General features: G+C 43.5%; 1 protein-coding gene across 2 annotated transcripts; it reads left to right on the top strand.

Annotated features, from left to right (window-relative positions):
* Window positions 1-1,643: 1,643 nt before the first annotated feature.
* Window positions 1,644-13,395, top strand: LOC143887863 (uncharacterized). Of its 2 annotated transcripts, XM_077392090.1 has the most exons (3): window positions 1,644-2,243; window positions 2,331-2,976; window positions 3,052-13,395. In XM_077392090.1, the coding sequence occupies exons 2-3, from the start codon at window positions 2,354-2,356 to the stop codon at window positions 5,396-5,398; spliced, it is 2,970 nt and encodes a 989-aa protein (XP_077248205.1). In that variant the 5' UTR covers window positions 1,644-2,243; window positions 2,331-2,353; the 3' UTR covers window positions 5,399-13,395. The 2 variants fall into 2 exon arrangements, with proteins under 2 accessions (XP_077248205.1, XP_077248204.1); XM_077392089.1 differs by having other exon boundaries at window positions 1,667-2,976.
* The last annotated feature ends 1,647 nt before the right edge of the window (window positions 13,396-15,042 follow it).

Here is a 15,042-nt window from a genome sequence, read left to right as displayed (position 1 = left end):
TCCAAGGGTACTTCTCCTACCCCATTTGAGGGCCCATAATCCCTTCTCTAATACCATCCATAGGTCCCCTTTATTGGCCTTGAGAAGCCCCCCTTAGGTACTAGTAACCCCTTTTTTGTAGCTGAAAACCCATGACTTTGAACTTCATGACCATCTTCTGGATTTGATGGACCCTCCAAAGGTACTTCTTCTACCCCATTTGAGGGCCCATAATCCATTCTCTAATACCATCCATAGGTCCCCTCTGTTGCCCTTGAGAAGCCCCCCTTACGTACTAATAACCCATTTTTTCTAGCTAAAAACCCATGCCTTTGAACTTCAGGATCTTCTTCTGCATTTGATGGACCCTCCAAGGGTACTTCTCCTACCCCATTTGAGGGCCCATAATCCCTTTTCTAATACTATGCATAGCTCCCCTCTATTGCCCTTGAGAAGCCTCCCTTTGGTACTAATAACCCCTTGTTTGTAGCTGAAAACCCATGCCTTTGAACTTCAGGACCTTCTTCTGGATTTGATGGACCCTCCAAGGGTACTTCTCCTACCCCATTTGAGGGCCCATAATCCCTTCTCTAATACCATGCATAGCTCCCCTCTGTTGCCCTTGAGAAGCCTCCCTTAGGTACTAATAACTCATTTTTTGTAGCTGAAAACCCATGCCTTTGAACTTCAGGACCTTCTTCTGGATTTGATGGACCCTCCGAGGGTACTTCTCCTACCCCATTTGAGGGCCCATAATCCCTTCTCTAATACCATGCATAGCTCCCCTCTGTTGCCCTTCAGAAGCCTCCCTTAGGTACTAATAACCCCTTTTTGTAGCTGAAAACCCATGCCTTTGAACTTGAGGACCTTCTTCTGGATTTGATGGACCCTCCGAGGGTACTTCTCCTACCCCATTTGAGGGCCCATAATCCCTTCTCTAATACCATGCATAGCTCCCCTCTGTTGCCCTTGAGAAACCTCCCTTAGGTACTAATAACCCCTTTTTGTAGCTGAAAACCCATGCCTTTGAACTTGAGGACCTTCTTCTGGATTTGATGGACCCTCCGAGGGTACTTCTCCTACCCCATTTGAGGGCCCATAATCCCTTCTCTAATACCATGCATAGCTCCCCTCTGTTGCCCTTCAGAAGCCTCCCTTAGGTACTAATAACCCCTTTTTGTAGCTGAAAACCCATGCCTTTGAACTTGAGGACCTTCTTCTGGATTTGATGGACCCTCCGAGGGTACTTCTTCTACCCCATTTGAGGGCCCATAATCCCTTTTCTAATACCATGCATAGCTCTCCTCTATTGCCCTTGAGAAGCCTCCCTTAGGTACTAATAACCCCTTTTTTGTAGCTGAAAACCCATGCCTTTCAACTTCAGGACCTTCTTCTGGATTTGATGGACCCTCCGAGGGTACTTCTTCTACCCCATTTGAGGGCCCATAATCCCTTTTCTAATACCATGCATAGCTCCCCTCTGTTGCCCTTCAGAAGCCTCCCTTAGGTACTAATAACTCCTTTTTGTAGCTGAAAACCCATGCCTTTGAACTTGAGGACCTTCTTCTGGATTTGATGGACCCTCCGAGGGTACTTCTCCTACCCCATTTGAGGGCCCATAATCCCTTCTCTAATACCATGCATAGCTCCCCTCTGTTGCCCTTCAGAAGCCTCCTTTAGGTACTAATAACCCCTTTTTGTAGCTGAAAACCCATGCCTTTGAACTTCAGGACCTTCTTCTGGATTTGATGGACCCTTCGAGGGTACTTCTCCTACCCCATTTGAGGGCCCATAATCCCTTCTCTAATACCATGCATAGCTCCCCTCTGTTGCCCTGAAGAAGCCTCCCTTAGGTACTAATAACCCCTTTTTTGTAGCTGAATATCCATGCCTTTGAACTTCAGGACCTTCTTCTGGATTTGATGGACCCTCCGAGGGTACTTCTTCTACCCCGACCCATAATCCCTTCTGCTGTAATTTAATTAAGAAAATATTATATCCTTGCCGGATGTAACATGTTAAACTAATTTCTCGTAGATTTCGTCTTTAAACTAGATTTCGTATTGTGACCTGTATACTTGAAATGCAATGTTCACTTATGTTAAATTATTTCCATGCTTCAGTCTGGTATTAAATGTACTGAGAAAAAATATGTTATCATCTTCTTCTCATGTTTAAGTCTTAACCATATCATATACTTCTTTTGCAGACAAGTTTTCAATCAGGAAGGTCATATTTTCTTCTTTCAACGTGTGCCTCCGAAGGTTTTGCTTATGTCGGCCTCTACTTATTCGCCTTGAGAAGCCCCCTTTACATACTGGTTCTTATCATATCTTGTCTGCCCTTTGCAGGTCTTCGTAAGTTGGCACGCACAATGCTTTCTCTATTGTTACACTATGATGGCATACTGAAGGATGAAGTTAATTGGGAATATGTTGGTGGGAGTAAGAAATTGTTATTGGTAAGTCCCCGAATGAATCTTAAAGAATTGGAGGCTCTAATCCACAGTCGAATTGGGAGTATTGGAGGACGGGTGTCACTATCCATCAAATGTCGATATGTTGTTGATCCATATATAAGCACTCTAATCGACGTCGATAGCGATGAAATCTTCCAATCGTTGGTTAAGGTGGTTGAGAAAGATAATTTCAACTCTGTGATGCTATACATAACAAAAATTGACAATGGCCTAAATTCATCTTATTCTTTAATTCTGCCCACAAACAATGTCATACCTTCTACTTCCTTTTCACCTCGAAATCCCTCTCATAACCTGCCCATACGTTTGACTTCTGTACCACCGATTCCCTCTCAAAATCCCTCTCATAATGCATGCATACCTTCTACTTCCGTTCCACCGATTCCACACCTAAGATATCCATTGGAACGAGTAACTGTCACTCCCGACTCTCGTTTTGAAGTAGACTTAGAAAGAGAATATGAAACAGAATTGGGTAATACAAGCATAGGAGGTGACTCAGCACAATTTAATTCAAGGTATGTCTTGTACAATTTTATTTATATTGAAGTACTCAATCTACTATCCTAATTTTATATTGTTGAACTGTGTAGGGTACGAGTTGACCTAAATGAAAACTTCTCGGACGATATGTATGAGAACCCTACCTCCGAAGATATCATTGTCCCCGGGAATGATGCAGATGTGCCGTTGGAGCATATTAACGTTTTGGAGGATGATTTTCATGTCTTCGGTTGTGATTTCGAAGAATTTAGAACTGCAGATGACAATGATGATGATCCTGCAGAGGATGATGATGAGGATGATGACGAGGCTGAGGCTGAGGCTGAGGTTCAGGATGAGGAGGGTGATGAGGCCGCCCATGATCCTGAAAATTATAATGGAAATGAAAATCAGAACGAAGATTCTGGTGAAAATCTTAGGCCAACAGAAGTGGCTCCCCCTACCGCCAATGGTGGGCCATTTCTACCTGCTGGCACAAGTCGGCCACTGGAAGTAGACGACATGTATGCTGGGGCTGATGAGGTAGATGCAGATAATCTTCAGTTCGATGAGTTAACTGTTGGGGCTATGTATCCAAATATGAAGCAGTTCAAGGAGGCCGTTAAGGAGTATGCAATTCGGCAGCGATTCATGTTCAAGAAGTCACGGTCAACTCCCAAGAAGTATGCCGTTGTATGCAAGGAACCAGGTTGCAAGTGGCGTATATCAGGCATTAGCCGTATGACTTATGTGTTAGTGAAGAAGTTTGTGAGCGACCATACGTGTACATCTCACTTAAAGGGGAATGATAATCATCTAGCTACATCCCCATGGGTTGCCGAGACATGCTTACCCCTATTTGACCGTCCAGAAGATGTGGGGACAAAGATCATAAGACAGTACATCAAGTCGCACTGGGGTATAACCATGACCTACCGTAGAGCACACCTTGCGATGAACATCATCCTTGAAATAAAGTGTGGAAATGTGGAGGACTCGTACCGCTTGCTCCCTGCACTGATAGTTGAGATGATGAGAACAAACCCGGGCACCTACATGCGTGTTTTTCGAGCGAGAGATCTACGTCTAGGGGGAGATGATAAATTTGCTCGCTTATTCTGGGCATTTGGTCCCAGCATACGTTCTTTCCAACGAACACTCAGATCGATAGTTTTGGTCGATGGGACGCATCTACGTGGAAAGTATCTTGGAATCTTACTGATAGCAGTTGGGGTAGACGGGAACAACGGATTAGTTCCATTAGCTTTTGGTGTTGTCGAGACTGAGAACGAAGATAGCTGGTGCTGGTTCCTCTATTTGGTGAAGCGGCACGTATTGCCTGAGGGGATAGGCGCATTGACCCTGTGCTCCGATCGACAAAAGGGGTTGATGCAAGCAGTGCCTAAAGTAATGCCTATTGCAAACCATAGCTACTGCATGCGTCACCTCGCCGCCAATCTGTACACCGACTTCAAAGACCCTTTACTTAAGAAATTGTTCTGGAGAGCTGCTAGGGCTTTGAGAGAGAGTGTTTTCATAGATACAATGGAAAAAATTAAGGCGAGGAATGAAAATGCACACAACTGGATAGCCGCTATTCCGAAGGAAAACTGGGCTAGTTTCTACTTCAAGGGGGAAAGATATGATGTGTTGACCACCAATAGATCGGAGTGTTACAATGCAGTGCTAAAGGATGCCAGAAAATTGCCGATTGCAGCTGCGGTGGAGCTGACTCGTTTTAAGAGCTCCGAATACATACAGAAACGTCAAGCGATGGGCCTTCAATGGGAAACAAAGTGCACGCATTATGCAGAAAAATATTTCGGACTGGCCAGGGAACAGGATCGCGGATATACTGCTTATCGAGTAGGTGTGCACGAATTTGAAGTAAGGTCCCGTGATCATCATGATGTCGTAATCTTGCTGCAACAAACCTGTACATGTCGTGAGTTCCAAACGCTTGGGCTTCCGTGCGGACATGCCATGGCAGCCATTGCCATCACAGATTTTGATGAGTACGATTATTGCCATAAATGGTTTCGTATAGAGATGTATCGGGAAACGTACTGTGAGGTGCTTCACCCTACAGTAGATCACACTCAATGGGAACTGCCTCCAGAACCTCTGCAGACTGTATTACCTCCAATAGCGAAAAGGCCACCTGGACGGCCGCGAACGAGAAGATCTGACCGCGAATTGCAGAGTAGAGTGCATCGCAAATGTACGATCTGTGGAAAACTAGGCCACAACAAAAGGACTTGCAGAGAACCTCCCATGGAGAGACAACTCCCTGATGAATCTGCCATTGGACCCTCTGCCCTCGTTTTCAATAGGTACATGATACGTAATATATTGAGGTCAATAAGTAGTATAGAACATCCCCGATTCCATACTTATTTGGTGTGGTGGTGGTGTTGTAGGTCGGGTGTACCTTGTGCAGCTCCTTTTTTCACGTAATTATTCAGCGGAGAATGCATTGGAGGCTCCAGTTGGATGAAGGAGGAGAAGTGGATTAATTGAAAGTGTGCACAGTAATTAGTTGCTGTATATAATAATTTTTTGAGGGAAACCCTTTTTTGGTATACTGTAATTAGTGGTCTGCATAGTTGAAGGGTGGCAAGTTTTCTGAGGAAAACCCAATTTTCTGAAGGTGGAATACTCTATTTTTTGTTATACTGTAATTAATGGTATACTGTAATTAGTGGTGTGCATAGTTGAAGGCTGCCCAGTTTTATGAGGGAAACCCAATTTTTTGAAGGTGGAATACTGTATTCTTTGTCATACTGTAATTAATGGTATACTGTAATTACTGGTATACTGTAATTTTTTGAGGGAAACCCTGTTTTCTTAAGGTGGAATGGGTTGTCATAGTTGAAGGCTGCCCAGTTTTCTGAAGCTCGAATGAGTTGTACCTTGCAAGCATTGTTAAAATAAGCTTTTCCCTACTGGTAAGAAAATTTAAGAACTGGAAAATTAAATTGGTTGTATATATATATATATATGCATATTATTGACCTTTTTGTTCATTTTGCAAAAAGTTTGTCATTTTGCAAAAAAGTTTGCAAAAAGCTTTTCCCTGCTGCTAAGAAAGGGCCAAAAAAAGTTTGTCATTTTGCAACCTATATTTATTGACCTTTTTGTTCGTTTGAAGGGCATTGATGTCCCAAAAAAATGGAGCATAGAGCTTTACTCCCCCTTAATATATGCATATTATTATGACTTGGGAGCTCAAATATTCTCCCCCTTTTGTCATCACCAAAAAAGGTGGAACAAAAGGAAAGAGAGTAGGTGTGAGCCAATGAAAGTGCATACAACCACTCAAAGGACATAGCATCCACGACACATCATAACAGTGACAGAATTATATAAAACGGAATACATCCCAAAAAGATCCAACTGGCTATCCAAGCAACTACCTAAATATGATCCATACAACCAACTGATAATCCAAACACTATAGAAACATATAGATAAGGCTAATATAAAAAGAAATCTGAACAAGACAGGATCCATCATCAGAGAACTAGAGCCATCTACTGCTCCGAAGGAGGCGGTGGGTGATGAGAAGAACTGCCCGGCGCCTGGCCCCACTGACCACTGGAGATGTAGCGATAATAGGCGGCCCACTGGTCATCAAAGTGGGAAGTCATGGTGTGGAAGCGAGTCGAAATCGCAGAGTCGACATGGGTAGACAACTGCTGAAACTGAGAGGCCATGGATCGCTCAATGGCCTCCTGCATGTGAGCCAAATCCTGGCGAGTGCAGAACTGAGATGTATCTTCTGAAGGCTGAGGTGCCGGTGCAGGCTGGTCCTCGGCTTCGTAGCCTCCTCCATCGTGAACATCGATGTCAATCGCTGCTTCATTAAGAGCCATGCGGTTAAAGGTCGGAACATCAAACGGGGCAGTAGGAGTCATGGTCATCTCTCCATCCAAGGTGATGCCGAAGTGCCGGAAGACACGGGTGAGAATCATGCCATATGGCAAGGAAGATCGGTAGCGTTCAGGGGTCTGAAACATGAAGCGAAACATGATATATGGCAGACAAAGCTGGTGGCCCTCTAGGATGCTGTAGATAATATATGCCTCTAAGGGTCTTAGGGCTTCACGCATCCCACCACGAGGTATGAAGATGTGGTACATGAAGTTATGGAGCACGCGCGCAACCAGAATGAGGTCGGCAGATTGTACAGGCATATTAGGGTGGTAGCGCCGTGTTATCCGACCATAGACAGTGTCATGATCAATATCATCAAGTTCATGCGTCCCATCGTCCGGCCAAAAATAGTGTAAGAGGCCCTCATGGCTAATCCCAAATACTGTGGCAAAAGTCTGATAGGTGAGTTTGATGACAGTTTTCTTCACCTTAGATTCGATTTTGAAGAAGGAAGGGGAAATGGTGAGATTGGCATAGAAGAGACGCACCAATCGAGGGTAAACGGGTTCGTTAATGTGAAGGATGGGTGTCCAATGAAGAGCATCAAATTTGGCCTTTAAATCAAAATTTTCAAGGACAGGGGGATCAATGTACCTACCGGTCAGGACGCGCCTAGTGCCGACGTCGTCCCAGAGTTTGTTGGCCTTATCCCCGGTGAAATAGGACTTGGGCACAACCTCGGCAGCCACAGCCTTCGCCTTCGCCTTCTTCCGTGAAGGCCCTTCTTCCATGGGAAGTACTTCAGGAACGTATTCGGAGTCTTGAACTTGGGAGGAGCCTCCGATGTTGAGATTTTTGGCCCTAGGAGGCATGGTGAGGGGAAATGTGGGTGGAGAGAAAAGGAATATGTAAAACAAATGAGGAATACCCCGAAAATGGAGGAAAACAGGAGACTTAGAGAAGGAAAGAAAGAAAAAATGAAAAATGGGTGAAATGGTAGGGTTTTAGGAAGAAGAGAGGGATTTGGAAGGGAGATGAGGCTTTTGGAGGATGATGTAGGGAGAAAATGACAGAGAAAACGAAAAATAGAGTTAGGGTTTGAAGGGAAGTGGAAGGAAGAGGGAAAGAGGGAAAGAGGAGAAGAATAGTTAAAAAAACGAACCTGGACGGTTATAACGTTGCTGGCCGGATCTCGGAGCTCCGACACATATTGTCGGAGTTCCGAGAATAGAGGAATTTCGTTCAATTCCACTGGACTCACTGTCGGAGTTCCGAGAAATGGGCTCGGAATTCCGACTTCCTTACGGTTTGAATCTCGGAGTTCCGGGATATTGATTCGGAGTTCCGAGAAGAGACGGAATACATTTATTCCTATTGGACCGAATCTCGGAGTTCGGAGATTTTTTCTCGGAACTCCGACGTTAGCTGGGTGAAATCTCGGAGTTTCGAAAAATTGTGTAGGAACTCCGACAAATTTTCCAGGTTCCTTCTGCCAATATTCTCGGAGATCCGAGACATATTGTCGGAGTTCCGAGATGGGATGGATGGAAATTATTCCTACTGGACCGAATCTCGGAGATCCGAGATTTTTGGTCGGAGCTCCGACGTTTGGTGGGTGAAATCTCGGACTTCCGAAAATTTTGGTCGAAACTCCGACAATATGTCCAGGTTCCATCTTGCCAATATTCTCGGAGATCCGAGACAAATTGTCGGAGCTCCGAGAATGTCAAATTTTTTTTTTCACAGGAGCACATACGAAGTACAAAACATGATCTAAATGCATGAATTGTCTGTTGCCATAGAACCGATTTAAATTGTGGCCCATGAAATGGACGTTATGGATCTTCCTATGCTGTGGGGTGGACAATCCATTTGGAGAGAAGGGGGTGGCTGTTGTCATAAATGGTGTTAAATTTATGAACAAGTTTGCGGAAGATTTATTTTCTTCCCAACAGTTAAACCAACCAAACAAAACCGGAAATAATTTTTCATGAGGGATAACTTATTTTCCCACCAATCTCGCAGGGATATTTTCTTCCTCAAAAGTACGAACAACGTGCAATTTGGGGCTCTATCAGACAATGTCCTAACATTTTCACCTACAATAAAAATATAAATACCCGGAAAATCAGAAAAAATAGGGCTCCCACTGCCAACTATGACGATGAAAATAAATTAAAACTACAGAAAATAACCACAATTCAATACAAATAAATCATATTTCTATCCAATACAAATATAAATTCTCCCAAAACTTTATGAAGAAATATTTGATAAATTTCAAAGTCCTTTACCATATTTCGCAATGAACCCAATGCCACAACGACCATCAGTTGACAGAACTTGATTTTTAATTACAAATACATAGTTGTCAGTATGCTGAGATACAAACAAACCCTCCCTCTGTGTCTCTACACCCTGCTTTCTGTCCTACACATATGCGCCCAACAATTATAAATAAATTTAGCCCATTTTACCCCATTTTGCTTACAAATAGACAGAAAACTTCACTGGAAAGACCATCAATGTCCACCATGTTTACAACATCCATCAGAATTTGAAGAGATGTTCTTCATTTTTCAGTCATATATCCCCCTTAAGGAAATCGCCACAGTCCCCAAACTCTCCGCGCAAGAATCTTTCGCACAGCTGCAGCCGATAAGCGGGAATGTCAGACTTGCTGAAAGTAAATGGATCATTTGCATACAGATGGTCGATCGCTTTAAGCACGAACAAACCACAGTCGAACCTGCATAACAACGGTTGTATTGAGCGAATCAAAATCATAGCCTAGAAAAATAAACATTTAAATATACTAATATACTGACCCATTGGCCTGTTGTGGGAAATTTTTCATCTGCGCATATTGAAAGTGGTCTATATCACAGCCCCTTTCCTTTAAGTACTCCTTCAACAACGCAACCTGCAACTGGTTAACATTGACAGGTTTAGGAAACATAAGTGTTATACGTATAGATTTATAAGTAGGAAAACATTAAAGATGCTAACCCACTTAAGGTCAATCCTGCTCTTTCCTGGAACTCCATTCCTTTACAGGAATTGCATTCGTGGAAGATTTTGTTGACCATATCGACAATGAGGAGAACCCAATGGTTGTCTTCACATAATGGTAATAGTACCATTTTTACTGCTTCGAGGTGGTGGTTTATAAGTCTACTGTGCACAGCGTCCTTCGCTGTCTTCCACTTTTCTACCTTCAGCTCCTCAGTGACTTAGGTCCCCACTGCAGTGAGAGTTCCCTATATAAAAAAGGAATTCAATGGGATACTACAGATAAAATCTTATGTAAACCTCAATGTGGGATGATAGAAATTACACTTACATGTACCACCGATGGAACGAAGACAATTCCCCCCATTGTAGGATCTGCTAACCCATCGTCGTTGGAGGACTGCACATGCTTCCCATATATATCGACAATCTTCAAGGAAGAGAAATAAATGTCAGATGTACATTATTACCTAAAGTAATGTAGAAATTAATGATAAAAAATGACACTTACAGTGCCAGTCAGGTATTGTCTGACATTCCAAAGCTGTTGTAGGTCTTCAGCTATTAGGTGTACATCATCCGTTTCCATGAGGATATCACTGCAAAATTGTATTAAATTGTTAGTTAATAATTTTCAATTCTGATCAACTTAAATAATGGTATAATATAATTCACATCTACTTGCCTTTTTTCATGCTTTAGAAGTCTCTCTATCAGAGCTGTTCTCCTTCCCTTACGCATCTTCCCGTCATCCCCTTTCTTCTTGGGCGGTGGTTTAGGTATGTTGGGGTCCTCCCCTTGTTTCTTCCCTTCCTTCTGCCTCCTCTTTCGGGTCTTCCCTGAATAGTAGGGGCTTTTTCTGGCTCTCCCAGGTTTCCTACTCCTTCCATCCATCTTCACACCCCTCACAATGCTCCCTAATTCGGAATCCACCATCTCATCCCTTAGACCACTCACTTTCATCTCAACTTCAGTAGATGGTGCCTCTTCCTTGGTCACCTCCATTTCGAACAATCGTTGTAAAGGGTTAAGGATCACCCCGTCTGTGGTGCCGAATATTTCTTCATGCGACTTGGGGTTCTGAGCCGATACATCTATTAGGGTGGCGGCTGCATCCATGTCACATCCAAGGTCAGCTAAATCCGTCCAATCCTCGCACAGCTGCGAAGATAATCGTGCACCTTGAGATGCATTTTCGCCCTTCCTCTCCTCCTCAACCCCCTCCACCTCAACCCCCTCCATTCTTCCCCCAGTCCCTTCATTTGTTCTCCGCATACGCTCCCATCCTTTTTTCAAATCCTCCTCTTTCTTTTTGACATCTTCCTCTCTTTTTCTTATTTCTTCCCATGCTGCTCTAATCATCTGCCACTGTCTATCAACTACATCTCTCTCTCTCGCCAAAATTTTTATATGCTTCGACTCATCTTCACTACTTCCTTTCTCCATTTCATTTTCTACTCCCAAAACTATCCCCTCGGATTCCAACTGTTCCTTATCGGCTTCCATTGTCTCCTCAACATCCTAATGTTCAAACATGACAGTCAATGATCAAATTTAAAAAATCAAAAAGTAAAATAAAATAACGTAGGCAACATAGTCCTGCTCGACTGCATTACCTCATCCTGTAGGTACTGTGACTTCTCTAACAGAGATACTTTCAATGTCACCACCACCTGAATTTTTGGAAAACATAGTCAGTTATCAAGATACTAGTATTGATATATACGTTAACAAAATTTTCATATCTCAACTCCGATTTCTTTATCTGCTTCTGCTCCACTAATCGATATGTCTTTGATTCGTTTGCTTTCCAGTCCCATTTAAGGACACGTGGACGAGCAGTTGGATTGGTGGGAATCCAAAATGTGGTATGCTCGTATAACCATACCTGCATACATACGAAACACCATGTTAATCAAACTATAAACAGCACGGTTAGAATATTAAATGTCATGAGTCCAAATTACCTGAATTACCAACGAGCAGCCACCAAGGTACCTGCCACCCTTGCTGACTCTGTCTAGGTAATCTACGAGCCAGTCATACACTGCCATCGCCCAGTTATAGTTGCCAATGTTTCCTATGTCGTCGATGTAGGGCCAGAAGAGCTCGTCAGCTCGATGAGCGCTTTTTGTGAAAAGGACAGAGGCAAAAAGATGCAGGAGAACATATTTCACTGTCTTCTCTATCGAAACTTTATTGCGTTCTCTAACTAATGCTGTAATTTCATTCTCAATAACCGATGCCTTGACGTTGGCCTCTGGAAATGGCCAGCCAGGCACTTTAGGTTGCGATTTTGTCCTGTCGAATGACAGAACCCTCACCACGTCCATTCGCTCTCCACTAAGTGGCAGTCCTAATGCCAATGCCACATCTCTTGGAAGGAAGGGGACATTTATACTCCCTAACGTGAACGTGTTAGTGCCGGGAGTCCAGTTATCGTGGATAGCTCTTATGAGAGGCTTGTGCATGATAATGTCCTTCATGCCAAACAGATGTCGGAAATGAGTCTTTTCTATGGCATGAAAATGGACTGGCTTGAACTTTATCCTGTCCATTGCCGATTTGAAAGAAGCTGGAGAACATCGTGCTGGGACGTATGGAGCCTGCAAAACAAATTACATCGGCAAAATATATGTGGTAAATGAATTAACTTACTATGATTGATACAATTAACAACATACACACTTACATCTGTTCCTGTCTTCTTCACAGCTGCAGTTTTCGTCTCCTCCCCTTCTAAACTCCTTTCTGTCCTTGTTGGAGGCTTTGTTACTTTCACTCTATCACTTTTTCGCATCACCATCTTTCAAGGCTTTGAATGGCTCCTGACCGGATAACAACTGTATAACAATGAACAACCAAATCAAAATCACCGAGATCAATTCATAACTGAAAAACTCAGTTATATTGACAATCATTAAAATTCTCGTCCTCATCATCTCTAAAATAAATTACCAAGAAAATCAATAAAATCCAACCCATAGCATAAACTCATATTCCCAATCAGTACTATTATGAAGAAAAGGTAGCAAGCAAACCAACAATTATTACAATTCTCATACTTACTTGAAAATATGTATCATGTCTGTAACCTCTAAGGTCTGGCTTCTTAGATATGAAGCAAAGGAAACAAGAAACAAAAGAGCTAACCAATAAGTGCAACGATCAGTGTTCTATATGAATTTTCTGAAAGCACAACAACAAGGACAAACCCCCAAAACAGATTAGGAGGTCTGTTAAAATTCTCATCCACATGGGCATCAGGCGAGTATTAGCTCACATGCATTTAAAAAAAAACTCATAGCATCAGACCTTTTGAGAAACAAAGCAGATAAGCACTAGCTATTGGAATTCAATGACCACCATTGGACCAATAATTTAATAAATGAAATCGAAGATAAAACAAGTGAACCATGACTGCTTCAACAATGAACATGGGTCTCCACATGGTATTAGAGAAGGGATTATGGGCCCTCAAATGGGGTAGGAGAAGTACCCTCGGAGGGTCCATCAAATCCAGTAGAAGGTCCTGAAGTTCAAAGGCATGGGTTTTCAGCTACAAAAAAGGGGTTATTAGTACCTAAGGGAGGCTTCTCAAGGGCAACAGTGGGGAGCTATGCATGGTATTAGAGAAGGGATTATGGGCCCTCAAATGGGGTAGAAGAAGTACCCTCAGAGGGTCCATCAAATCCAGAAGAAGGTCCTGAAGTTCAAAGGCATGGGTTTTCAGCTACAAAAAGGGGTTATTAGTACCTAAGGGAGGCTTCTGAAGGGCAACAGAGGGGAGCTATGCATGGTATTAGAGAAGGGATTATGGGCCCTCAAATGGGGTAGGAGAAGTACCCTCGGAGCATCCATCAAATCCAGAAGAAGGTCCTGAAGTTCAAAGGCATGGGTTTTCAGCTACAAAAAGGGGTTATTAGTACGTAAGGGGGGCTTCTCAAGGGCAACAGAGGTGAGCTATGGATGGTATTAGAGAAGGGATTATGGGCCCTCAAATGGGGTAGGAGAAGTACCCTCGGAGGGTCCATCAAATCCAGAAGAAGGTCCTGAAGTTCAAAGGCATGGGTTTTCAGCTACAAAAAGGGGTTATTAGTACCTAAGGGAGGCTTCTGAAGGGCAACAGAGGGGAGCTATGCATGGTATTAGAGAAGGGATTATGGGCCCTCAAATGGGGTAGGAGAAGTACCCTCGGAGGGTCCATCAAATCCAGAAGAAGGTCCTGAAGTTCAAAGGCATGGGTTTTCAGCTACAAAAAGGGGTTATTAGTACCTAAGGGAGGCTTCTCAAGGGCAACAGAGGGGAGCTATGCATGGTATTAGAGAAGGGATTATGGGCCCTCAAATGGGGTAGGAGAAGTACCCTCAGAGAGTCCATCAAATCCAGAAGAAGGTCCTGAAGTTCAAAGGCATGGGTTTTCAGCTACAAAAAAGGGGTTATTAGTACCTAAGGGAGGTTTCTCAAGGGCAACAGAGTGGAGCTATGCATGGTATTAGAGAAGGGATTATGGGCCCTCAAATGGGGTAGGAGAAGTACCCTTGGAGGGTCCATCAAATCCAAAAGAAGGTCCTGAAGTTCAAAGGCATGGGTTTTCAGCTACAAACAAAGGGTTATTAGTACCAAAGGGAGGCTTCTCAAGGGCAATAGAGGGGAGCTATGCATAGTATTAGAAAATGGATTATGGACCCTCTAATGGGGTAGGAGAAGTACCCTCGGAGGGTCCATCAAATCCAGAAGAAGGTCCTCAAGTTCAAAGGCATGGGTTTTCAGCTACAAAAAGGGGTTATTAGTACCTAAGGGAGGCTTCTGAAGGGCAACAGAGGGGAGCTATGCATGGTATTAGAGAAGGGATTATGGGCCCTCAAATGGGGTAGGAGAAGTACCCTCGGAGGGTCCATCAAATCCAGAAGAAGGTCCTGAAGTTCAAAGGCATGGGTTTTCAGCCACAAAAAGGGGTTATTAGTACCTAAGGGAGGCTTCTCAAGGGCAACAGAGGGGAGCTATGCATGATATTAGAGAAGGGCTTATGGGCCCTCAAATGGGGTAGGAGAAGTACCCTTGGAGGGTCCATCAAATCCTAGAATAAGTCGCCATAGAGGGGCCATCAACTGCCCAACATGGTCCCCCAGTTCACAGAAAAGGGTTTCCAGCTACCTAGGTGGGGTTACTTGTACTAAAAGAGGGTTTTCAAGGCCAATATAGGGGAGCTC

The sequence above is a fragment of the Tasmannia lanceolata genome, unplaced genomic scaffold (assembly GCF_043159265.1).
Source record: "Tasmannia lanceolata isolate RefF3 unplaced genomic scaffold, GAP_Taslan_0.1 ptg000012l, whole genome shotgun sequence".
NCBI classification, from domain to species: Eukaryota; Viridiplantae; Streptophyta; class Magnoliopsida; order Canellales; family Winteraceae; genus Tasmannia; species Tasmannia lanceolata.
This window is presented reverse-complemented; position numbering and strand designations above follow the sequence as displayed.

Bases quoted from the DNA above. Each gene is read 5' to 3' on its own strand.
- LOC143887863 (XM_077392090.1), top strand. From the start codon at position 2,354: ATGCTTTCTCTATTGTTACACTATGATGGCATACTGAAGGATGAAGTT. The intron at 2,977-3,051 runs GTATGTCTTGTA...TGAACTGTGTAG, and splicing joins TCAGCACAATTTAATTCAAG to GGTACGAGTTGACCTAAATG.